At 32.0% G+C, this 27,562-nt stretch overlaps 2 protein-coding genes across 4 annotated transcripts; both read right to left on the bottom strand.

Annotated features, from left to right (window-relative positions):
* Window positions 1–11,090: 11,090 nt before the first annotated feature.
* On the bottom strand, window positions 11,091–16,260 carry LOC111712302 (uncharacterized). Its single transcript, XM_023486878.1, has 4 exons — window positions 15,838–16,260; window positions 13,129–15,609; window positions 12,775–12,865; window positions 11,091–11,259 (listed from the first exon to the last, which is right to left on the bottom strand). Exons 1-4 carry the CDS (start codon window positions 16,053–16,055, stop codon window positions 11,227–11,229), a joined length of 2,823 nt encoding a protein of 940 aa, XP_023342646.1. The 5' UTR covers window positions 16,056–16,260; the 3' UTR covers window positions 11,091–11,226.
* A 1,560-nt stretch (window positions 16,261–17,820) lies between these two features.
* On the bottom strand, window positions 17,821–25,244 carry LOC111712311 (uncharacterized). Of its 3 annotated transcripts, none has more exons than XM_023486889.1 (11): window positions 25,186–25,244; window positions 23,463–23,527; window positions 23,249–23,348; window positions 22,878–22,952; window positions 22,737–22,833; window positions 21,882–21,965; window positions 21,669–21,779; window positions 21,222–21,311; window positions 19,475–19,532; window positions 19,143–19,220; window positions 17,821–18,301 (listed from the first exon to the last, which is right to left on the bottom strand). In XM_023486889.1, exons 1-11 carry the CDS (start codon window positions 25,239–25,241, stop codon window positions 18,207–18,209), a joined length of 909 nt encoding a protein of 302 aa, XP_023342657.1. In that variant the 5' UTR covers window positions 25,242–25,244; the 3' UTR covers window positions 17,821–18,206. The 3 variants fall into 3 exon arrangements, with proteins under 3 accessions (XP_023342657.1, XP_023342671.1, XP_023342664.1); XM_023486896.1 differs by having other exon boundaries at window positions 18,222–18,301; window positions 19,116–19,220; XM_023486903.1 differs by lacking the exon at window positions 21,882–21,965.
* Window positions 25,245–27,562: the final 2,318 nt, after the last annotated feature.

The following is a 27,562-nucleotide window of genomic DNA, read 5'->3' as shown; positions in this document are numbered from 1 at the left end:
AATATTTTGATATCCGATTCTTTACTAAAACTCTCTTATGTTATACTCTGGTACTCTCATGCTCTGATAGCAATCCTAACTTGTTGCTATATTGTTACTGTTTACTCTGTTCTACATATTCAGTATTTTGATATCCGATTCTTTACTAAAACTCTCTTTTATTATACTCTGGTACTCTCATGCTCTGGTAGCAATCCTATCTTGTTGCTATATTGTTACTGTTTACTCTGTTTCTCCTGACACAGTTTCTGCTATTATCTGTTAAATCAGGTATTCACTTGTATTTTTGTTCCTTGGAGTCACTGCGGCATTTTACTAGGGTTCCTTGATTCTCGCCACTGCTACCACTTTTGTAGTAAATACCCTACTCCATAAACTGCTCTCGAACCCATATCTATCCAGGTACAATTCGTCTGCTATTCGTCAAATTAGCTTTCAAATATTCTAAAGTTTCAGCACTGTATGCTTTCAGTTTGAAAAAGGATTCAAACATATAAAATATAACGGATGAAGTAATTTACAAAAAAATAGTTGATAATTAGAACATTATAACGTAAAAAGTTGCATCTAATTACGATTTACAAAAGTTTCACCTTAAATATTATAGAGGGGTTTTTATTCTATTTATAGTTTTTGATCATAAACTTTTCTGGTAAAGACTAGAAAACATGTGATACGTTTATTTTTCTCACCCTGTAATCTTTTTTCTTAAGCACACAGTTACATTTATTTATTTTCAAAAATACATTTTTTCTATTGGTTGAACAGTGTGCATATTAAATCCATAATTCAATAATTGGTTAAAACACGCGAAACTAATGGTATAAAGGGGAATAAAATGATGCATTATTTTGATATATTCTAATTATTAAAGAAATATACTGTTATACAACAATTTATCTCTAATTGGATAATGAGATAGATAGAAAGATAGATGTTATCGACATGCAATTTCCATTGGTTCAGAATAGACACCAAACATATGGCTGAACCTTGATTGGATCAGGCGCTAATGGACTGGGCATACTAGAGGGAGAAATCTTAAAACATTTTCAAATTTTATGTTTTTACCAGCTTGGGAACCCAGCTTTGCCTGGACACTGAACTTTTCCTATACAAATCAACCCAACCACGCAGGTTAACCATTCTCCTCGTGGTTCTACGGGGTTCCCAATACAAATTTGAGGCAAATCGGTTAACGGGTTCTTTAGTTAAGATCAAACATACAAACGAACAAACAGATTACTACTTTACATACATATATAGATGATGACGTCAATTTTCACATTGCTGTGTCACAAACAAATTATTCTCATAAGAAATTGTATCCTCTGAAATTTTAATTTGAAGGATAAATAATGTAAATCATATTAAAAATCTCAAAACTCAAAGTGATCTAAAGGTTGTAAGCTTTCACGCGAAAATCTTGAATTTTATTGATTACTTTATAAAGACTAAGGCAAAAAAAGTTCGTGAGGAAAAATTCAAAAGTCAAGGCGTTGCAACATGCACTTTAAAGTCGACCCTTGTCTTGGAAATTTAGTATTTTTGAACGTTTTAATCTTGATCTATTTGATTTAGATTTACAATTTATTTATTTTTGCAACTTTATTTCATTTCATTTGATAGTCGATCAATGCTTGAAAATATATGCAACTTGAAATATAGCAGTTTGGAATTTTGTAAACTAACTCTCTTATCTCCCCTTAACTCTATTCCGACAGAGGGGGTCATCATGTCGTTTTTTTTGATAACTCAAAATTTATTGATCAGAGGCTGTTAACATTTTTGACTTTTCTAACTAATACCTGCCACTCTCTTTAGACTCTTTAGACATACTGCCTGAATGCCTTATTTTACCTTTACCAGACAAAATCCAAATTTAGACCTACTTCCAGTCTTTGGATTTCAACATTCTATAGCTTTTTTGAAAGCCTACAACACAAGGAAGCAGATTGGACAATTTCTGCAAAGAAATTTTGCGTAGATTTTTGCACAGAAGCCTTAAAAAGGTAATTTTCACAATTTTTATTTTTTTATACACATTATTAAGGTTTAAAAATTTTGAAACATTTTTTGCTAAAAAAACTTGATTTTGCTATAAATATTTAAAATTTAGCAAATTTGCAATTTTTTTTCAAGATTGTTAAAGTGGAGCCCAACAGCTATCCAAACATGTATCACAATAAGAAAATAGACTGGGGGTCGACTGGGGGTCATGGTGATCCCCCCCCCCCCCCAAGTATATTGGGGGTAAACTGCAGACGTCAGTCTGAAAAGGGATAACTGTATTTGTGAAAAAAATTTTGAAAATTTAAATTTTATGAAACTATTGTGTACTTTATCATTTTACTCACTTCATCGTAAATTTCATAATAAACGTGCTATAAATAAATTAGCTGTAATTATAGCACGTGTGCTAAAAAGTTTCAATTGGTTCCCGGATGTTCTCCAAAAAATTTAGTATATTTCCAAAATAATTTTTTTCAATTAAAATGAAAATAAAATTGAAATCAACTTTATTTCTTTTTACTTCTGCTTTGTTTCGAAGCTTATTTGATCTAGAGAAATAGCATTGAAATTGAAGGTTCTCGCCTTTTTAGATTATATTTTAATATATCAAAATTATATCTAAAAAGGTTAGATCCTTTCTGTCCGTAAACTGTATAACACTGCGAACCAAAATAGCAGTGTTGTAAATAGTTATTATGTGATGGGAGGAGGATGGGGGGATATTACAGTCATACATATTCCATGTAAATAATATTATAGTTATTTGCAGACAAGTTTTGCGAAATTATATGCAGAATTGTTTGCAAAATTATATGCAGAATTGTTTGCAAAATTATATGCAGAATTGTTTGCAAAATTATGAATTTAAGATTGTATATCAAAAGGAGGAACATCATGCAAAAATTACCCGGAATCAAGCAAATCATGAAAATCATGCAAATCTTAAATTTTAGGTTTGCGAAATTATTTTGGCAACAGTGGAATAGGGGGCCGGGGGGGTATTTGTATAAAATTATAACGAAATAGGGGTAAATTTTTTATCCTAAAGATGAAGGGTTAAAAGCAATATCTTTTCATGGTATACAAGCTTACAGAGGGGGGGGGGGGGTTAAACAAAAGTGTTAAGTTGATACAAACTTTTTTCCTTCTCAAAATTATTCTTATGGCTGTACCGAGATGACATTTGTAAATTAATATTCGAGAATGAGGTGGTTGAGCTACACGCAGTTGGTTCTAACGCTTCTCTTGTGAAAACTGCATAGATCAATATTAGCCATAACTTTGATTACTTCTTGATTCAGAAATGACCATACTTACGATCATTTTTATCATTGTTTATATTTTTCTCTCCAATACTGTTTAATTAGAAACTAAAAATGGGGGGGGGAGCTTGGAGGAAGTGGGGTGTTTATATTTTGTTTGATTTTATTACTATAAAAACCAGTATTTTTAATCCTGGGTTTTGCTCCCAGCAAAACATGGGTTTCGTAAATTGATTTTAAATTGAGCTCATTTCAGATTTCAGAGAGAAAACAATACTTACACACACACAGGTCATGGATTTAAGAAAAAGCTCAGGTCATGGAGTTATGAAAAACTCAGGTAATGGAGTTAAGAAAAATACAGGTCATGGAGTTAAGAAAATACATGTCATAGAGTTGAGAAAAATACAGGTCATAGAGTTAAGAAAAATACAGGCCATAGAGTTAAGAAAAATACAGGCCGTAGAGTTAAGAAAAAAACCAAGTCATGGAATTAAACAAAAATACATGTCATGAAGTTTAGAAAAGCACAGGTCATGGAATTAGGAAAAAATACAGGTCATGGATTTAGGAAAAATGAAGATTACGAAGTTAAAAAAATGAAGGCACAAAGTTTAGAAAAATACATGTCGTTAAGAAAATTATAGGCCATGGAGTTAAGAAAAATACAGATAATGGAGTTAAGAAATATGCATGTCACTGAGTTAGAAAAGCACAGGCCATGGAGTTCAGAAAAACACTGGTCATGGAGTTATGAAAAATACTGACCAGGGAGTTAGGAAACATGAAGATTACGAAGTTAAAAAAAATTAAGTCTTATGAGATCATAAAACCATGAAATTAAAAAAAAAACAGGTCATGGTGTTAAGAAAAATACAGGTCATGGTGTTAAGAAAAATACAGTAAAATATCCTTATCAATAAGAGCAAACTACATTACTTAAAAAAAATGTCTTATCCAAATAAGATAATAAATAAAATAAGTAAATTCCGTTCTCTTAAAATTTCGTCCCCCAGGCACAACCATTGGCTGCTTATCCAGCCCTTAATCGATTTTTATTAGGCCTATAACAAGGAATGATCTCAATTCGTATGTTTCAGGAAAACCAAATTACTCTACACTGTAATCAAAGCAGAATTCTGATTTGTATTTTAGGTTTATAGGTTACAAATTAAAGTTAATAGACTTAATTACAATTCCTACATCATTATCCACATGATTTATGCAATTATGTTACGTATTACAGCACAGTTGAAATGATGTGCCTATTTATTGGATAGATAACGCAGTTAAGCTATCTCTACACTTGTTTATTAGCTAAATTGAGCTGTATGTACAAATTAAAAGGGTTAAAGCTAACTATGCCACGTATTCATTTGAAATGCAGAGTTCAAATGAATAATGTTTTTTTTTACAAATATGGATAATTAATAATGTACAATGTACTGCAAGTTTACAGAATATCATGTGATACGATTTTGAAATTGATTGCGATTTTTTTGAAGCGACTTGTTCATTTCTTCTGCAGGAAAACATGAAGGAATTAGCAGAAGTAAACACGTTTAAACCTAGAAAAACTGTTAGAAATATAGATATAAAGATAAAAAGAAAGATATAAAGAAAAATAGATAGAAACATGGAAAGAAAAATAGAAAGAAAGATAGAAAGAAACATAGAAAGAAAAATAGTAAGAAAGATAGAAAGAAAGATAGAAAGAAAAATAGAAAGAAAGATACAAAGAAAAATAGAAAGAAAGATAGAAAGAAAGATAGAAAGAAAGATAGAAAGAAAAATAGAAAGAAAAATAGAAAAAAAAGATGGAAAGAAAGATAGAAAGAAAGATAGAAAGAAAAATAGAAAGAAAGATAGAAAGAAAGATAGAAAGAAAGAAAAAATAAAGAAAGAATGAAATTAAGCAAAAAATAAAGAAAGAAAGAAAAATATAAAATAAAAAGTAAGAAAGAAGGAAGACATAAAAGAATCAAAGAAAATTTAGAAAATTTAATTCTAGAAAAAAATGAAAGTAAGAAAAAACTGCGAAATTTTTTTTTGTGAGTCGCAGTTTACCGTGTAAATCGCTGTAAAAGCAAAATTGTAAAAAAGTAAAAAGAAAATTTTAAGAAAATAAAGATGGCAAGAGTGAGAAAATGACTGGGTAAAAAGTGTGTGTAAAATCATAATGGAAGGGGTTGACACAATTATTTAAAATGACAGAGTTTAGTTTAAAATTACAGTGCTTTTAGCTGTTAGAGGAGGGGTAGGGGTGGTAATATAGGGCAGGGGGGGTGGGGACAAGAACAAGAAATTGAACTTAAATTATATACATTATACTCTTTATATCCTTAACTACTATATTGAAATAAATCACGAAACATGATTCTAAACCTTTTGTATTTTTAGATTTGAATTATAGGGGCTTTTTAAATTTTTATTTTTAGCATTTATTTTTTGTACAATCTAAATGTAAAAACCACTAAAAACTAAAATATGGATATTTTGACGCAAAAATAGAACAGGATTAAAAACTAAAGCTAGAAAGATAAACTTTGTTATTTTAGGATATTTATGTCCTGGGCTATAAAATGGATGTGGATTCTTAAGATCAAACTAAGTACAAAGGCCTGGCGACACTTCAAAATTAAACTGTTCTCAAATGTAGACTCATAAGTTTGTCTGTGGATATGTTTGTTGGTCCGATCATGTACCACGGGAATTTTATTATTTTAGTATAAAAAGTTCTAAGTTAACTTGAGTTGGTTGACTTTTCAGAAAAAGTTTTAGTTTCCGGTCAAAACACTGCATTCCCCACGCACCTCTGCTTTTTTAGTAAATTCAACCTATATGAAGCATAAAGCCTGACCGCGTCAACCTTGCTGCACCGGCTAGTCCTGTCCATAGAGCTAGGTACAGTCAAAGATAATATATATATAGATATGCAGGCAGGTATAAATTTAGAGGTCTTGAGAAAATGTGCAAACAGCACCATCTCTGTCGTACGCATGGCATTTTATCCTCTGGATTGATGCTAATTTATCACTTTGTTTATGCGTGATAACACTAAATGCGTACTATAGTATCAACAATGTATACTGCATATTGTACTTAATGAAACAAATTAATCAATGCAAATAAAACTGAGGTAGGAATTTGACTAGACAAAGTTTAAATGTGCAAGTTGTACTGAATGGCATACGTAAATTAACGCAATTTAAAAAAAAAATTATGACTATAAAAGTACATCGAGTCTAGGACAAATTACAACTGATCTGATCATAACATAAGAAAAACGCGTACTGTATGTTTGTGTTACCTTGAAATTTAATTCTATTGGTCAAACAGGTCCAGATAGCAACACTTGAACTATACAGGATGCAATACTCGTACTGTATGTTTATATAACACAAATGCGTATTTCCTACAGATGGCAGCAGGGGGAGAAAGGAATATAGAAAGTAATCAATTTGCTATAGATGTCTCTCCTTGCACATTTTCTCAGAGGTTCAAAAATTAGTTGTCTGCTACAAGCAATTTAGGAAGGAGGTTTCTACCTGCCTGCATATCTATATATATATTATCTTTGGGTACAGTACAAACTGGGATTGGAAAGGTTGACCCGGCTCGAAATTGTAAATGTACTACGGCTGCCCTTGATTCCAAGATAGCTAGTTATGTTTAAAAGATGAGTATACAAATAATGTATTTCTAACACATTATGTATAATCTTCATAAATAAATTTACAGTCAATGCTGTTTAAAGGGACTTTCGTTTTAATTTCAAGTGACCCTCAAATTATAAAAGCCAGACATGCCCTATTCACAATGGTACCCTTGAAACCTTTATCTGATAAATAATGTGGAAGAAAATGTAGTTTTGCAGTTTCATTCTGACATTTTCTACATAAATTCCGAAACAGAATTATGCGTCTGCACTTTTGTATAGAAACCACATTCGAAAATAATCAGTTTTCGAAATTGTAAACATGGATATCTAATTCATTTATTGATCACGCAAAGCTTTAAAGGGTACAGTTGTCTACAAATATGGAGGGTAACTTATAATAATAATTAGGCCAACAACCCTTTTAAATTTAGGATTTTTAATATCAAATTTTAAAATGTTAACTCTAATTTATAGCTGTCCAAAACCTCATTAACACTGAACACTTTTATTATAATATTCATTAATTTAACTGTTAAACCTCAACAAATATAAATGAAAAGATGACAGAAGAAATAACTTTACTTTTTGATACGTTAAAAACAGAGGATGACATCGAAATAAAAATATTATTTTCAAAAATAAATATGAACTTTCGGGAATTAGAATTGTTCAAATATGAAAAATATCTATCCCTGTCGCCCCTGTCAGAGTCTATAACTAGATCCCGTATTAGTGTCACACTACGAAACATAAAAATTGCGAATTTTTTGGCCAAACATATCACGGTTCTACAGGCTTTGTGCAAAATATAAATTGCTCACGCAACCAAGGGGAAACAAAAGAACGTAAATTATTGTCAAAAATCGAATCAGGAGGAGGGNATTGATGAAGGATTGAAATTGCAGATCGATCCACAACGGTACCTTTATATGAGCAAGAAGATATTGTCATTTTTCGCAGTCAAGAAAAAATTATCAATTTTTATATTTGACATCATTTTGTAAAATATAGTCCACGATCATGATCAAAATCAGATTATCAAGTTGAAAGTCGTCTTTGATCTTTGAATTTATTAGTGACATTCAGTCGTCCACCTACTTAAAACAATAATCACAAAATTCTCCAAGTCCTGACATTTCCTAATTGTGATTATTTTTGTGCTGTCAGTATAACCAGAGATATCAAGAATTTCGTTCAGATTTCAATTTTATTAAATCAAACCAAAAGTGTCCAATTGGAACGAAATTATTCACCCCCTGTATTATTTACAACGTTAAAAGCAGACTGCATTTTGGAATTGCCAAGAGATATTAAATTTTACTTCTAAATTTAGTTTTACGAATGTATGCCGCAAATGGTTTCAAAATTCAATGACAACCTTTAAGAACATGATCATCAAGAGACGGCTTAAAGGGAGTGTTAGCGAAAAATGAAAGGCGAAAAATAATCGTTTTTGATCGCTACTAATCTTTCTCCTATCTGTTGCGTCTAAAAGGAGAAAATTGTTAAAAACGACTCATACTGAAGAACGTAGCGTCCATACAAATTCAGAAATTTGCAATATACGACTTGGATCATAAAAAAATAACTTAATTTCAAACAAATCATTCGGATATTACAACCTACAGTCATCGATTATTTTTCGACGCATTTGAATGTAGTTAATATTTAATATTTGTTTTGAATACAATGCACATGCTTGGAATGATTACATGTGGCAGAGACACCTAGTGGAAAAAAATCGTTTTTAATGCACTGAATATAAAACAAATAACAAATATTATGAACACACCCTTTAAACATCGTCTTTGATTTCCAACTTTTAATAGTAGTTGTAATTAAAGTGATCTTACTTTTAAAAGAGGGACATGTCAGACTCACATCTGTACCCTTTTAACCTTATCCAGGAAATGTGTCTGATGATATCGTCGTTTTACTAGCTCACTCTTTTTACATTGTTTCTGTGGTAAGAAAGCCTTTTGTTTTGAATTTGATTATTTCTCTTGTCGCTTGCGCAACTATCTAAGAATGCCGCGCACCACTCACATTTTTCGAAATCCGTTAAAACCGTTTTCTAAAAAATAAAATATAAAAAAGTTAATTAATGCATATCTATATATATATTATCTTTGGGTACAGTCGGTCAACCACCGCGCCGTCCCAGTTAAACCATGTGTGTAAGCTGTTTTATCCATGCTTTCATCAATACGTAGAAAAGGCTGCAGAACCTAGATACACTAGAATAGATCGCTATTCGCTAATGCGAGCTGTATTTGGATGAATTGCATTACCCTCTGCTATACATATTGGGTGTCCCACATCAAATTAGACCGCGTCTAAATTACGATTTGGGGGACAAATCAGAAAATTTAAGAAGAATGAATCATTTTGAAAAATTTAATAAGGCTATAGAAATTTTTTTTTGCAGAAAATGCTAGATTTTTTTTGAGTATTTTAGGTGTTAAAGATTGGAGATAATCTAATACAGGGTGTCCCAAAAAACATGGGAATTCAGTGACGAATTCGATATCGTCTTTTCAAATAATTCTTTGATTTAGTATAGTGATACCTACTGAAAAAGCTGTAATATGTAAGAGTTTCGTCTGCTATGTTTACATTTTGTTTGTTTATGTTTTGACTGCAACCGGTTGTACTTAGTAAAACAAGAAAATTACAGTATACAAACAGAGTTAACTTGTCCGTATTCACTATTCATCTTGCGGAGACATTATGGACACATCTTTGCAGTCTTTTACCCTTTTCATTAAATAAACTTTAGCAGACATAATAATATTATGGCTTTTGAAATTAGGTATTACAATGCTAATTCATAACAAAGACGATATCGAATGCGTCACTGAATTCCCATGTTTTTTGGGACACCCTGTATGATATGGGACGCTCTATATAACCTCTGCGGCTGCAGGATGGTAGAGGTTATTGTATACAATGTACAGGTTTAACCCAGGGAACAGGAATATAGGGAAAGGAAATGGCGCTGCAGGTCCGGCAAGAGAAAGCCAGTCGCACTGCTTTGCAGACCAGTACAGTAAACTTACAAACACTCTTCTGGTACAGACACACAACATGACTACAGTCATGGAAATAGTAGAACAATGTCGTCGATTATAATTAAACTTGAATAACGAGTAGTTTATTGTAAACTTTAATCAAATTATATTCTTTGCATAAAAATTTGGATTTACAGTGTTGACTTAAATATGTAAATATATATTAAACTTATTTCTAAGTAAACAATTAACAATAAACAAATGTACTCTCCTAGGCTGTACAAATACCGAGATTCTTACGTACTGTATAAACCTACAGTACACACCTTCGGTACTTTAAACTGACACACACTCTTTTGGTACAGACACACACACATGACGTTTCCGCCCCCTGGTTTAACCTAGAACTTCGGAGGCATCGCAAGAATTCATAGAATGTTGTCTTGACAATTTTTCCATGGGTTTTGTGCTATTATACAGTGAAACCCTTAATAACGAATACATCGGAAGAATTATCAAACGTCGTCTTGATAATTTTTCAATGAGTTTATACTATATTACGTAAATTTCAGTATTTGCGAAAATAAATAAATAGCCATGAATATGCGGGAACAGTTTGAAAGAGTTCCATATAATCATTTAAATAAACAACTAAATAACTGCAACATTCCATTTTCAGAAAGTGAAGAATACGACATTTGATGAATTCTTTCGATGTTTTCGTTATTAAGGGTTTCACTGTACATAAATCTCAGTAATTGTAATAAATAGCAAAATAGCCATAAAATATGCGGGAATTTTTAAAGAGAAATAATTCAATTTAAAAACTAAATAATGTAGCATTTTTTATCAGTTGGTTATGAAAACGACATTTTTATGAGTTCTTTCGAATGCTCCAAAGTTCTGGATTAAGACTTATTAAACTAATGTTGTGGGGTGAATTAGTATGTAGGGTGTAGAAGTTCGTATAGAAGCTCTATCTAAATGTCGTCTTGCATTAACATTTTCTGTGGTCATAGTCTTGAACATGAATTTTAACATGACGAAATTTAAGGGGCCGTTGTGAATCGGCTATGAACTTAAAAATGAAATACTCAATTTTACGTCGACGTTTACTTTAAAAAATTCATTTTTTAACAGCTTTATTAATTTGAAAATAATAAATAAAATGTTAAACTAAAATAATCATTATTATTATTTTAATTATATCTAATACATGTGATGCTAACTTATTTTATAAGATATATGATAAGAATTGTTATTTTCTTTACATCCCAGGTTACTTTCTTCCAGTCGACAGCAGAGACACAGACTGAATCAAATAAGATTAAAATTAAAAGTTTACAAGGCAGATATTTAAAGTCAATTTTTTAAGTAGGAAATATTAAATAAAAAAAATAATGCAATTCTGTTAAAATAATGCTTTCAAACTTTAATTGTTTAATGAAAAAAACCTTTAAATAAAAAGGAAACTTCGAGTTTTTGCCACAAACTCATATATCTTTGCAATTGATGGCACAAACCTTAAATATTTAAAACTAATACTATTTCATCGAACAGAATTTATAGTTTAAAAAGGACTCAATTCTTTTGATTACAAAAAAACTTTGTTTGTCAACAAAGAAAAATACACAATTAAGATATCAAGTGGGACATTTGATCGGCAACACATTTTAAAGTTCATAGTGTAATTTCTAAAACTTCTGTTAAATCTCAATATCCACTGTGGACACTTTTAATTTTCTACTTAAACCTCTCTTTAGGATATCCCTGCTGGATTCCAATCGTTTTCAACGTAATAGATTATTCTCTTAGGCGTAATTACGTGCAGTTACGCGTAATAATTTTCATTTCGTGTAATTTCACAGTATTACGCGTAATTGGGGAAATATCCATTTCGCGAAATTACGGCGTAATTTCGCATAATTTCTACAGCGTAATTTCGCGAAATTTCATAATGATTATGAGTAATAAGCAAAACTATAATTACGCGTAATTACAGTGTAACGGTGTAACAAGAGGAAATGAGAAGAGAGAGGGGGTGGTTGGATGAGCAGGAATGAATAGAAGACGAGGGGGGTAGGTCAGCAGGAAAGATTTGAGATTTGATTACATACTGTCCCGCTATAAATATTTCTGAGAATTAATATGTACTTTATTTATTACGGAATTGTTTCGTATTACGTAATTTCGCGTAATTACACATTAATTACGCGAAACTAGACTTTCTTTCGTAAATGTAATAAACACGCAATTACGCGTGATGCTCCTGCCTAAGTGAAAGAAAGTGTTACTCGTAATTACGCGTAACGTAATTACGACTGGAAACCCTACCGATCAATAAGAGTTCTCTCATTGATTGCGCGAAAAATTTTCCGGGTTCTGATTGGCTGTTTGGTTTCTCAAACAACAAGCTGATTGGTTAAATTTTAGACGCTTTCCTGGATATCAAATAAAAATTTAATTAATCTGCAGATTAAGAAAAAAAGTTGATCAAGCATTGATCCATAATACAAGAATTTCCAGCTCTGGATCTGCAAATAGGGCAGTTGCCTGCAGGAGTTACGCATGCTTGTGGCGTTGAATTGCAAGAAAGAGAGAGATTATTATAAATTTTAGGGTTATGCTACAGGTTAAGACACTTTCTGGACCGAGCGCTGCGACTAGGATAGGCTAGGGGGCCGAGAGCCAGGGCTAGGACAGACTTGGGGGCTGAGAGGCGCGGCTAGAACAGGCTCTCACTCTGTCTTTTAATTTAACGCGGCAAGTGCGCACAACTCCTTTAGGCTTCCGGATCCAAATAGTCTACAATTAAAGCGTATCTTACTGTGAAGTTGTGGTTGATTGCTACACCCCAGAATACAATGTTAAATATAAGGAACATAACAACTTGAAACACCTTGCTCAAAACATTTATTCTAAAATTAAATCTAAGTGTTTACATAATATCATATTTTAGGTTGAAATTAGTAAACTTATGTAAAAATACTTTTTTACAATGTATTTTGGAAAGAATTTGAGTCTTTGCCACAAACTCATATTTTCTAATATTTGCGACCAAATGTCAAACTTACAGAATCTGGATAATTCTTTTGTCTTTATTGATTTCTTTTTATGTCTCTTTTAAAATCTAATAATACTAAGAAATATCAATTCAGGTTTTTAAATTAATTTTATTCACCTGTAAGCCTTAACCCACCCAGGTTCCCAGCCAGGATTTTCTCCAAAGAACGATAATTTTTCATCTTCTTCATCGCTTTCATCTTTGTACTTCTGTTGAGTGAAACGTGGATTGATGGCAAGACCCGTTAAGGAATCTCTTGGGATAGCTGCGTCTAAGAGGACATGGCTGGCCATTATAATGATGTTGATATTGAACGAGTAGAGTAGCCAATAGTCTATCATTTTCAAGTAGGAGGTTTTGGGAACAAGAGTACCAATTGATGACTGAACAGTGGCCACAACATTTAGGATTGTGATAGCAATCATCACACGATCTGAGAAATTTGATAGTTTGAAGTAGAAAGTCACATATGCCACAAAGAGTAAAGCTACAGACTGTACAAAAATAGTGACTAGGTGGTAAATCCAACGCCTTTTAAATACCACATTGAGAATAACTTTTCCGTAGCCGCTTGTTTGATTCACCACAGATTCCATAACTGTATCCCCCACTATATACTCTACCAGTACTCTGTTTCCTAGATAAACTGCACCAAAACATGAGTCACAATCTTTGGGTATTTCAGCGCTCATCGATAAATACTTATCAGGGATGCCATTTACTTCAAACTCCATCTTACAGATTTGAGTATCAAAAGGATACATTGATAGTTCATAGTCACAGTTGAATTCTACATAATATTCTCTCTCCATGATAATAGGTGAATCTTTACCAGGGTAAACAGTGGCTTCCACCGCCCGATTAAATTCATCCGGAATGGGAAATCCTTTCTTTACAACCTTACTAATGGATCCTGTGTCTACAACAGTTCCCTCTGCTTGCCGGGCATTTGGAAATGATAGCGTTGGGGTCCAAATAGATTCAATTAGCTGAGTAGATAAACTATTTAACTCAGCTACATCTCGTAGATTTTCAAATTGCAATCTTGGGTCTGCCCATTTTAGTAAAAGGATAAAATCCACAGTGTAAGAGAGATCTAGAGTATTTATCTTAGGAAATGACAGAATAGTAATGTTTGCTGTAACAAGTATTGGATCTCCTGTGGCGGATATAGGAAATATTTCACTTTTGTAACCTTTTGGGATGGTCAAGATGTTGCAATCTCTTTCATCAGAAGCATCAGGGCAATCGTCAACTAAATCACATCTTTTGTTGATATTTATACAAGTACCATCTGTACATGTGTAATCATAGCCAGTTCCATCATTGAAGATGCAGTTGGAAAGAGTCATCTTATACTTAGCATTGTTGTCTAGTTGACAGATTCCTTGATTGACAAACCATAAGGATCGCCCAGTTGGAAAGTAATCATAAGGATTGGAATCTTCAGCATAGAATTCAGCATATTTGTCCAAATCATAATAGCTTTCAAGTCGCCAAGTTTGCCTTTCAGGTATGAAATATATATGTGATTTGCCCAATCCTCTCCAATGAGGTTTCAAGTTAACAAAACCTTTGAGAAAATAAAACATGTCAAAGAATCCCTCCATGATCTTTGTTTCAGATGCACACAGTCCTCTCATTGATAAGTTCATTGCAATAGGAAAGTGGCATAAAGAGCATAACTTTTCATTACAGTTTGTAACTTGCCATTTTCTGTCATCTCCAGTCTTAGCACAATTCTCACTGGGGTTACCAAACTCTTGGCCAACTTGCCAAAACGAAGCTTCTGTTGGCTCCTTTGAGTAAGGGTTCACCCAAAGATCCTCTTCCCATTGATCAGTTAAACCATTCCAAATGTTTAAACTTCCAGAAGCTAGCAGGCATTTTTCATGAATCTCCCTGTTAACAAGATTTTCAGCAGTATCCATTAAAACATGATAATTTTCATCATTTGTTGGAGATATAATCTGCCCACCCTGATTTAAACACCAAGATGTGTAAAAATGATGTTCATAGGGAAGTGGAAACAAAAAATAATCCTGTTCTGCAGGATCTGCTGATCCACAAAGTTCAAAAAGTGGTACTTTCTTGAGTACAATTTTATTCAGTGTCCACATTTCTTCTTTCCATTCCTGGACATTTCCCAGTAAATCAGTCCTACATTCAGCCACATTCTCGATAAAGAAGTCTTCTAGGGGGAAATCCCACCAATTAAATTGAGAAATAAGCCCAGACCAGGATTGTGTAAGCTGGAAGCCACCACCAAATGAATCCTGATCCTGGCCAAGATAAAGAATCCCTTTTGATCTTAGTAACTCCAATGAATTCTCCCCCGTCCAAGATCCACTATCCACCTTTTCCCCATTTATAAAAACCTTGTAAATATCCTTGTATCCATCATAAGTGACGCAAATATGTGTCCATTCGTAGAATTTTGGTAGTTTGTCATAGTATGCACAGTATTTTGTGCCTCTCTTACATAGGCGGAATGACTCCCGGCCAAGATGATATTCAGCAGACAACTCATTAGCTTCAGCATCACTTTGTGCATACCCAAATATATACATTCTTGGCCTTTGATACCACAATTGAAACCTATGACCATAGATTAATAACAATACAGATAGAGCACTAGAGGTCGTTTTTTTAAGATTTAGGGGTTTTTCTTTCTCAATAATCGTGACTCAGAAGCCCAAAGGAGTTACATGTAGGCTCTCTCTCTCTGTCTTGTATGTAACTCCTTTGAGTTATTGTGAACGAAAAACCCTTAAATCTTAAAAAGATGACATCCAGTGTTCTATCTGTATTGTTATTAATCTATGCCTATGACATATTGTAAAAGATATCTGGTCTTCTTTAACTGTTCCATTGTATAGAGCCCATGTTTCGGCACTTGCATACCCATCCCCTTGGAACTCAAGAACAGGGATCTCATTTGTGTTTGGGTTGATTTCTGGTTGCTGTAAAGCAAATTGTGTGTTTGATATTCTCTGAAGAAAACACCAGATGATGGGAATAAAGAGCTTTTGCTTCCACCCCATTGGAATTCATTTGTGCATCTGAAAAACTGTTATCAAAGAAAAGTAAGCCCATGCAGGAGCATGAAAAGCCAATTATAACTAAAAATACCAGGGGGCGGAAACGTCATGTGTGTGTGTCTGTACCAAAAGAGTGTGTGTTAGTTTAAAGTACCAAAGGTATGTACAGTAGGTTTATACAGTACATACGAATCTAGGTATTTGTACAGTCTAGGAGAGCACATTTGTTTATTGTTAATTGTTTACTAAGAAATAAGTTTAATATGCATGCAATATATTATTTACATATTTAAGTCAACACTATAAGCCAAATTTTCATGCAAAGAATATAATTTGATTAAAGTTTACAACAAATATAGTCGTTATTCACGTTTAATTATAATTGACAACATTGTTCTGCAATTTCCTTGACTGTAATCATGTTGTGTGTCTGTACCAAAAGAGTGTGTGTAAGTTTAATGTACTGGTCTGCAAAGCAGTGCGACTGGCTTTCTCCAGCTCCATTTCTTTTCCCTTTATTCCTATTCCCTGAAAAATACGCATTTACAACAATTATATAAACGACCTAGAAATGTTAAATCTCAATAATTAAAATACAAGAACCTTTAAGGAAAACCAAAGATAAGTGTTAAACATTTTTGTTGAGTTCTTCATTCCTTAAATTGAAATATTTTACAACTTACTTAACTAACTTCAGATTCATTATATTCCAGGTCAATTTGGTTTTATAAAAGACTTTTTAGAAAAAGTTCTGTAAGGTCTTTAATGATCCTAATATATACAAAAAAAATCAATAATTCACTAAATTCCAAAAAATCAAATGAAATATAAATTTTCTATTTCGTATTTTTTTTGAAAAACTAAATTTATCACACAAGTCTGCCGCTTTAGTATTTTGAAATTGGCGGTATACAGTCCAAACTAGGACCACAAAGGTTGACCCAGCTGGGATATAATCAAATGTACACGGGTTGTTAGTGCAATGTGTTGTGCAATGTTTGTTAGAGACTGAATTAAATTATGAGAAAATTGTTTGAATAATTAATAATCTTGAATCATAATATATTTATCTTGTCCTCAATAACAAGCTTTCCTTTCAAACAATGCAATAAATTCTATTTATTGGCAAAATATTTGCACATTTTTTTCATAATTTTGCACATTAATTCATAATTTTTATTTCTAAAAGTTGCTAGTTCATCGTCGAAAAATACTAAAGATCCATCAGCAATTTATATTGAATATAGTGTAAACAATAAATATGTAACTTTCCTTATCCTTTCCTTTTCTTTTTATTTCTATTTTTGTATTTTTTTAAGAATTATTATTATTACAAAGATTTATTCACACACAAAGATATAAATACATATATAAATGGTGTAGTTTAAATTTGTTTAAATAAATATTGGGGGGAAATATTCCCACAACCTCTACTTTTAGAGGTTTTTAAATACTTTCTATTGAAACACTTTATTTTGAATGTTTTTATTATATTTCAAAAATAAATAATTTTTTACTTACTTTATATACCAGATGTTTTTCGCAGAAATGAAATAATAGATAATGAAATAATAGATTGTAATGTGAATAATAAATAATAAAAACATTAACATTAACATCAACAATAGAAAAGAAAACTTTATTATATATTATATTTTACAAGAAGGAATTGTTTATCTGGAAAAAATTTAGGAACATTGAAATGTTTTTTTATTCAATGTCATTGAAAAAAAATTAAAGAACTAATTCTTAAAGTTAAAAATGTTATAAAATAAAACATGCTTATATATAAATATCCTGTATTTTTTTTCAATAAAATTTTTAATTTATTAAAAACATGCTTTCTAAATGCTTTGTGAATTAGAATTGGTCAGCATAGTAACATCAGTTATTTATCGGTAGGATGGATAAGCATAGTAGCATCAGTCGATGTATAGGTCGGATGGTTCAGCATAGTAGCATCAGTTATTGTGTAGGAGGATGGGTCAGCATAGCAGCAATAGCTGTTGTGTAGGACAGGTCAGCATAGTAGCATCAGTTATTGTGTAGGTTAGGATGGGTCAACATTTTAGCATGAGTAGTTGTGTAGGTTAAGATGGGTCAGCATATTAGAATCAGTAGTTGTGTAGGTTAGGATGGGTCAGCATATTAGCCTCAGTAGTTGTGTAGGTTAGGATGGGTCAACATGGCAGCATCAGATGCTAGATCCAAAGCATTCATTTCCTCCATTATCATTGCTACAATACTTTCTAAAAATATAATAATATTCACTTTCAATTCATTTTGTTTTTAGGATAATATTTAGTGAAAAAATAAATTAAAATTAGGGAAGTTTTTATATTCATCGATCTATTACACACTGATTTAACAGTTAGGTCCTTTTTTAATTTTTGTCATTTATATTTTTTGTTTGCAGATTTTTTATTAAAGAAAAGAATGAAATGACAACCCTGCAAATTTAAAGATTTTGACTCCAAGAACAAAACACGATTGAGTACATATTGATGGTAGTGATGTGCCTTCAGTTGGTTCGTTTTTGGGTCGTTTTTTGTCCATATTTTTTCCCGGGTCAAAATTTAGTAAAAGAAAAGAAATTAAATTTTCAAATGTTTTTTTTCTAAATATGTGTTTATCTTACATAATGTCAAATTTTGAACCTTGCAAAAGTTTTGTGCAAAAACATACCGAAAAACGACCAAAAATCGATGCAAAAACGAATATGTCGTAACGATCGTTTAGAAATCGTTTGTGCATTGTTTTTTAGGTTAGATATCGCAAAGTTAAATAAAACAAACTTTAACATAATACAGTTTTGGCATCTTTAAAGTTTTATTTAACTGGACCCATACAACTATGGAAAAGGGAAACAACTATGAGACTAAAGTATTAATTCTAAATGGTCTAATAAACATGAAACACAATAATTGTGCAACATTTACAATTTGGAGAAAGGAATTGAGTTTTTGCCACAAACTCAGATTTTCTAATTTGTAAGGAATTGTGCAGTTTTGTGCAAAAGTATAACTTTTTAAACCCGGTGCAATATTGCACAATCGGATCAACCTGTTCAACTGCTTACAGATCTCAAACCTGTAAGAACTGGATTATAGATTCCAAAATCTAATGGATTCAATTCGGGTGTATTCTTTTTACGGAACTCCGCATTTCCTGAATAAATAATATTTTAATAAATAGTTTTAATCAATTGCCTTTAATAGTGCAACTAAAGGTTAAACATTATTTGGGGGGGGGGGAGCTAAATTTAAAAAGACAGTTTGAAAATCGAGAAATTTTAACTTGAATATTGGGACTAACATTGTCAGATGAATTCTCTTATTGTCAAGATTGACGCGAAACATACAAACGTTTGTTTCCAATGAGATTGAAGACGACATTTAAGTTAAAGTACATTGGTTCCTTACTTGTCCGAGGTCCTGATTGGGTTTTGTACACTTGATCACATAGCTCATCAGAACCAGCCTGGACATGGAAATTGTACAATTGAAGTACAAGTACACTACATTGTACTTCAACGTACACTGTACTACAGTGTAAAAATGACCAGCACATGTACACAGTACATCTGTGTACAAATAAAGTGCATATGTACACTGTACTACTAGAAAAATTATAATAGATTGTTTATGCAGACTATAAAGCTGAAAATTGTACAACCCCTTGTACATCATGAACTCGTCATACAAAAAAGGTCAATAAATACGTTTACTTCTCGGAGTCAATCTGTGGAAAACAATTTTTAACTGATCAGAGCTGGGAACTTTAGAATGAATAAACTTTAATCCTGACTTCTTGATCCGAATATCCACTGTGGAAACTTTTCATTTTAGTCCTTAATCCACTCTTTTTCTCTCTCCTTGGATATCCGTTAATTGTTTTCTCCAATGAGAATATTTCTGTTCTCTCATTGCTTGCCTGCTTTTCTCTGATTGGCTGCTACAGGTGATTAAATATTAATTTGAATTTTATCGTTTTTCATACATTTTTAAGATAATCTTGCAAGATTATGTTAATCTTGAGATTATCAAAAAGAGAGGATCAAGCATTATCCCGATATCCACCATTCTAAAGTTTTCAGCTCAGTATAATCTTGTCATTCTGAATTGTGTGTATTACTGGTTCTCGAAACAAAACAAAACGCGCTCTACAGGTCTACTTGGCAAAACAAATTTTATTCAATGTAATGTACTGTATGTTTTCAATTACAGCTGAAACACTATGGTGAAGACGACATGAGCTATCTAGTCTAATTTATCTAGGACTGCACTATACAAAGACAAAAATGTTAAAGAGTATCGTTAAACGAAAATCCCGAGTTTCCTTATTGGCGTTTTAATATTTGTGTAGATTTTGATTTAGGAGATTCAAAAAAATGGAGAATATGAAGAAACTAAATAAAACAGTATTTTATAACAAAAATATTGATATCCACAAAGCTACCTAATCCTATTTGTGAAACCTGGGTTCCAAAACTGGTTTTCATAACGATACCCTGTCTTAAGTTTTGGGCTCAGTGTAAAAATGTAAAGTAGAGAACTTAGACAGGGATGTGAAATTGTGAAACATTTGTAAACTGTTAATGTAAAATTAATATATGAAGTTTCCGTTTTAATATTATGTTGAAATCTTTTTGAAGACGACATTTACAACAGTGATAGATTTATTATTAAGGGATATGGCGATCTGACGAGGACATTTTTAGCCAAACAGAGAGAAGGTTTTTAAATTTTGCCTTTATTCTTGAGAAAATAAATGGCTTATTAACATTGTCAAACTTGAATGTATTTTGATGTACGTATACTACATGTGGGTGTCCCACATCATATTAGATCGTGTATAGCTCAAAATTGTGATTTTAGAGGGAGTAATAAGAAAATTAAAAACCAATGTATCATTTTTTAAAAATGTAAATGGTTTCTATAAAAGACTTCTTGCAGGAAATTCAATATTTTTCGAGTATTATGTGCGTATTTGACGTTAAAGCTTGGAGATAATCTAATTTTATATGAGACGCTCTGTACAAGAACAAATTAATATAATCTTGATTTTTTCAAAGGAAAAAATTACAATGTTTGAGTAAAAGAGAAGATTTAAAGATTTCCTGTAAACTTCTAAAATGTGGATTAATATCCTGTATTGGGCTGGACCTACCGCTCTACCCAGGTTAGCAGATGTAAATATTTTCTGCAGATTTGAAAACCTTTCAGCTCCAGGTTCAAGCACAAACAGTCTACGTATTATCTGAAAAATCACATTTTTCAAATTTTAGTTCACAAAAAAAGAATTTGAACATATACTATAACTGTTAGGTGCAGAAAAGTCGTATTTAGTAAAGTTTATTTTTAATTTTATTTATTTTCTAAAGTAAAGTATTTAGGTTGTTGTAAATCTTAAAATTAAAAAGTTAAAAATTCTCACACAAAAAATATGCTTCAATATTTTCTCTTGGATATTTTTTAACAGCAAGAGGAAACAATAAAAGATACAAATACTTCTGTTAAAAATTGGTTTTCGTTTACCGTTTTACCAAGAATTTCGGACAAACATCGGGCATTTTCTTGCTTTTTGATTCTTTACAAATCCCTGAATATTAAATACCTGTAGATAAGTCTCTATCTGATCCTGTTCAGGAGAATGCACTTGGTGTTCAAATATAATGGTCAACTCATCCAGGTCTGGCAGGTCACCGGACGGAAACAGGTCGGAGACCTGCAAATATACCAGTAAAATGACAGGTCCGGCAGGTCAGCGGACAGAGACAGTTCGGAGACCTGCAAATTTACCAGTAAAATGGCAGGTCTTGCAAGTCACCTGATGGAAGAAGGTCGGGGACCTGCAAATATACCAGTAAAATGACAGGTCCGGAATGTCACTGGACGGAAACAGGTCGGAGACCTACAAATATACCAGTAAAATGACATGTCCGACAGGTCACCGGACAGAAACAGGTCGGAGACCCTCAAATATACCAGTAAAATAACAGGGCCAGCTGGTCACCGAACTGAAACAGGTCGGAGACCTGCAAACATACCAGTAAAATGACAGGGCCAGCAGGTCACTGAACTGAAACAGGTCGGAGACCTGCAAAATTACCAGTAAATTGACAGGACCGGCAGGTCACCTGACAAAAACAGGTTGGAGACCTGTAAATATACCAGTAAAATTACAAGAACGGCCGGTCACCAGACGAAAACAGGTAAACAGACCCAGTTCAGTTGAAACGTTGATGTTTCAGCTGCTGGTTAAACTATTTGCCTAGTAACAACAAATTACTTTATATGGTCTTCCTAATCAACAGTTTTTTTTGGTACCACAGTACAACAATTAAAATGATCGTGATGAAAGATGATCTAAATGTAAACTCATGTTTAGTTGTAGCACACATAATAAACACCAGGCTCGAATATTTTTAGAAGACGACAATCTATAAGTCCATTGAAGCCAAGAGGATACATATTTGTACAATTAAGATACATTAGTACACCTTGCAATACAAATTTGTTTCATTTTATAACGTAAATGTTTCCCCAACTCGCATAGTTTAACTGTAATGCTTACCCCACCTCGCAGGAATAATTTTAAATACATTTTAAATGTCGTCTTTATATTTCTGATATTCTCTCAGCCTAGTGTTTGTTCTGTCTGGATGATGTGAGCATAGTATACCTCTGGTATCTGTGCTACTAGAATATCTAGTTTCTCCTGGTTTGTATAAATATCATACATCTGTACCCAGTCCAACTTTTCACCTTCTTCTGAATACCTTCAATATTATCATGATAATAATAATAAAGATAATAATAATACTTATGCCAGAATTCTGTAAGTGCTGTGTAAAACTTCAACATTTGGAGAAACCCCCTGTTTTGGGATAATAAAGACCTGAAAAATAGAAAAATTTAATAACCTTTAAAAAGTTTACTATTTTACTAGCTTGGAAACCCAGCTCTGTCTGGAAACTTTATGTTTTTTTCGTTATAGGCGATTTACCTAATTTAAAGTTTTAAACTCAAGCTAAAATCACTCCTTTGGTTCTATCTATTTATCTAATAAAACTTTGAGGCAAATCAGTCAAGGTGTTCTTGAGTTATGATCGGACACACAAATAAACAGACACAGACAAGTAAAGATTACTACTTTTCATATATTATTTTACAAAATGATTTTAAAATGTATACCTTGAATGTTTACAAACAAAGTTTGGTGTACTGCTCATGTCTAAAGATCGATCAAGAATATAAGCTAGAGAATAAACTTGTAGCAATCTTGTGTCTCTTTCTAATAAAAGAACAAACATAATTAATCAATAATCAAACATAATTAATCAATAATCAAACATAAATACTTCTGAATTTGTTTATGATTTTTGTTGTTGCTTAAAATTAGTAATACCTGTGGATTTCAACTTGGGCTCTGAGTTCCATTGATTCACCAAAAATCCTTCTTTCCCAAGCAATCTAATGAATTGTTCAAGAAGACTATAAATTATTTTTAAGGAGACTTATAAAGCAATATGGTTCAAGGAGACTAATATAGCAATATTGTTCAATGAGACTAATATTGCAATATTGTTCAAGGAGACTAATAAAGCAATATTGTTCAAGGAGACTAATATAGCAATATTGTTCAAGGAGACTAATATAGCAATATTGTTCAAGGAGACTAATATAGCAATATTGTTCAAGGAGACTAATATAGTCAATGAGACTAATATAGCAATATTGTTCAAGGAGACTAATATAGCAATATTGTTCAAGGAGATTAATATAGCAATATTGTTCAAGGAGAGTAATATAGCAATATTGTTCAAGGAGACTAATATAGCAATATTGTTCAAGAAGACTATAAACGTACAATTATTTTTAAGGAGACTAATAAAGCAATATTGTTCAAGGTGACTAATATAGCAGTATTGTTCAAGGAGACTAATATAGCAATATTGTTCAAGAAGACTATAAACGTACAATTATTTTTAAGGAGACTAATAAAGCAATATTGTTCAAGGAGACTAATATAGCAGTATTGTTCAATGAGACTAATATAGCAATATTGTTCAATGAGACTAATATAGCAATATTGTTCAATGAGACTAATATAGCAATATTGTTCAAGGAGACTAATATAGCAATATTGTTCAAGGAGACTAATATAGCATTATTGTTCACGGAGACTAATATAGCAATATTGTTTAAGTAAGCTTATCCAGCAATAATGTTCAAGAAGGCTTATCTAGCAATATTGTTCAAGTAGTCTTATCTAGCAATAATGTTTAAGAAGGCTTATCTAGCAATATTGTTTAAGTAAGCTTATTCAGCAATAATGTTCAAGAAGGCTTATCTAGCAATATTGTTCAAGTAGTCTTATCTAGCAATAATGTTTAAGAAGGCTTATCCAGCAATAATGTTTAAGAAGGCTTATCTAGCAATGATGTTTAAGAAGGCTTATCTAGCAATAATGTTTAAGAAGGCTTATCTAGCAATAATGTTTAAGAAGGCTTAACTAGCAATATTGTTTTAGAAGGTTTATCTAGCAATATTGTTCAAGAAGACTAATAAAGCAAGAAACTTTCAGAAAATACTAGAAATTTCATTTTATGTTAATAATATATGGGATATTTGAAAATATCGCCGTCTAAAAATAAAATAGGAGAGGGTTGAGTGCTTAAGTTTTTTGCTTATGATATGAATTTTTTTATAAAGCTTATTGTTGCTGTTCCCAATTTTGCCAAAAAGTTTAATTGTTTTTCATTTTAAACTTAATGTGCTTATCAAAATTGGTAAAACAAAAAGTTTTGTAAACATCGTAAAAATTTTACAGATTTGAACAATGAAGAGAATTAAGATTACCTTAGTTTTTGTAAAAAATATATTTTTTTTCAAATTTATGTAATAATATATATTTTAGTTTGCAAATTTATGTAAAAAAATATTTTTGTATGCATATTTATGTAAACAATATTTTTGTTCGCAAATTTATGTAAAAATATATTTTTGTTTGCAAATTTATGTAAAAATATATATTTGTTCGCAAATTTATGTAAAAATATATTTTTGTTCGCAAATTAATGTAAAAATATATTTTTGTTTGCAAATTAATGTAAAACTATATGGTTTACCTGGCTGAATTTACGGACCCAGTACAGAATATCGTCAATAAAAGTAGCAGTGTCATTTTGATCTAAAATACAAAGGATTTTATTATAAGTACTAATAAAATAATCTGAGTATTTGTCCCAAACTCAGATTTTCTCATTTATTTATCTTTGCAACCCGATGTTGCAAACCTTTGATATTTAAAACTATAAAATTTGTCAGATGAAAGATATAGGGATCAGAAGATTAGGGTTTTTGGCTAGATGATATTGATCTTAACCCTATCCTTTAAAAATCAGGATACGCTGATGTCCAAATATGAAAAATCATACATTGGAAAGCTATTATGCTCTACTTATAGAATTTGCAAATTGATTTTTTTTGGCAAAATCAAGTGTTAAAGTAAAAATGTTTGCAAAAAATATGCAAAAAATGATAATATATACATTTTTGAAAAGCCCTCGACCATGCCATTTCAGATATGCAAAATGTTGTATGCAACAAATTTGCAAAAATTTCTTTGAGAAATTTGTGCAATTCCTCATGTGAAAGACTTTCTAAAAAGCTAAAAATGATCAAAATCTGACAACTGAAAGTGGGTCAAAACAAAGATTTAGTTTGCTAGAGGAAAAAAATGGCATTCAGGAAGTGTGTCTGAGGAATCAGGCAGAGGGTTAAGGGTTGAATTGACCTTTTCTCATTTATTTTATTAGTAAACCAACCCTGTATATCAGTATTTCATTTGTTCAACCAAATTTTTAAAAAAGACGACATTTGTGAATTATTTAAAAAGAAGACGACATTTGTAAACTAAAAAGAAGACGACGTTTGTATGATATTTAAAAAGAAGACGACATTTTTATACTATTTAAAAAGACGATGACATTTGTAAACTAAACTCTGAACTTTTGGTCTTGGATGAAGCATTGATCTGTGAACTCTGACAAGCACTTTTTAACGTAAGTGTTATATTTCTTTTATATATTTAAACATTTAAAATAGAATCTTAGAAGTTTAATCCTATATTCTTTATACCATTTTAACCAGTAAACTTTTGGTTTGTAATCTATAGTTATTCATCTGACGCCCAATTATGCCAAGTTTAAATATAAAAAAGCTCATTCTACTGTTTATCATGAAAAATTAACAAAAATTGCTGCTGATAAATAGCCTAAGTTTCCAAAGTTTACATTATCAGGTTGCAAATATAAGGGGATTAGAAAATTACAGTTTGAAGTGTTTATTTCCTTTGCACTGGACAATGGCTTTGTACATGTTCATCAAACCAGAGACCGAGTTAAAGGAATTTGAACCGTTCATAGACTAGGTTCAATCGTGAGACACGGTTCAAACGGAGCACGATCATTTGCTATCTACTCACTTGCAATCAGCCTCATTTACTATCATCCTCACTTGCTGTCTACTCACTTGCAATCAGCCTCATTTGCTATCAGGCCTCCCTTGCTATCTACTCACTTGCAATCAGCCTCATTTGCTATCAGGCCTCCCTTGCTTAAACCAGTTCTTATTTGCTATTATAAACTTGTTGCTTTCTCAATAAGTTGCTATCAAAACCAGTTTTTTCTTGCCATAAATAAGTTGCTTTCTCAATAAGTTGCTATCCAAGCCTGTTCGTTGGATTCCTTTTGTAGAACAGCTACGCGCTTTGCATCCGTTCCTGTATTTCTGGCACCTGTAGGTGGTCTGTGTATTGCATGCCTTGTCTTTGTAGTGTAAATACAGGTAGTTATTATTATCTTTCAAAAGGTTGATATCTTTACTTGAGCCGGTTCCATGCCCACACAAAGTTTGCCAGATAATGAATAATTCCAAATGTTGAGAAATTTTTCCATTTTTTGCAGATTTTTAGGAAAAAAAGTGATAAAATAAGGATTGAGAGGAAGTCGAAAATTTGATAGCAAATGATGATCAATAGCAAAATTATTGATTGCAACTGAGGATTGATAGCAAATTAGCCTGAGAGCAAGTTTGGCTTAATAGCAAATGTGTCGATAGTGCAGCTGAGGCCGAATAGCAAATGAGGCTTGATAGCAAATAAATGTGATCGCAACTGAGTTGATAGTAAATTAGTTTAATATCAAATGTTTGGATAGAAAGTGAGGCTGATAGCAAGTGATTTTGATTGCAAGTGAGTTAATAGAAAATGATTGTGATCCGTTCAAACATAGTTGGTTCAACGTAAAATTTTAATCAGTGTTTTAAGATTTGAGCCAGCGCGCAATTTGAGTCGGTGGTTGACGGTTCAGCGACGTGGTTCAAATTCATTAAATTCTTCCTCAGTTCTATGGATCTCACATCATTCCGGAGACCACTGTGCATAGAATAAGTTTGAGCAAATATTTATCTTCATATCACAGTCAGTAACATGGACGAACTGAT

The sequence above is a fragment of the Eurytemora carolleeae genome, unplaced genomic scaffold, assembly GCF_000591075.1.
Source record: "Eurytemora carolleeae unplaced genomic scaffold, Eaff_2.0 scaffold49, whole genome shotgun sequence".
NCBI classification, from domain to species: Eukaryota; Metazoa; Arthropoda; class Copepoda; order Calanoida; family Temoridae; genus Eurytemora; species Eurytemora carolleeae.
Note: the sequence above shows the minus strand (reverse complement) of the source record. Positions and strands in the feature narration are given on the sequence as shown.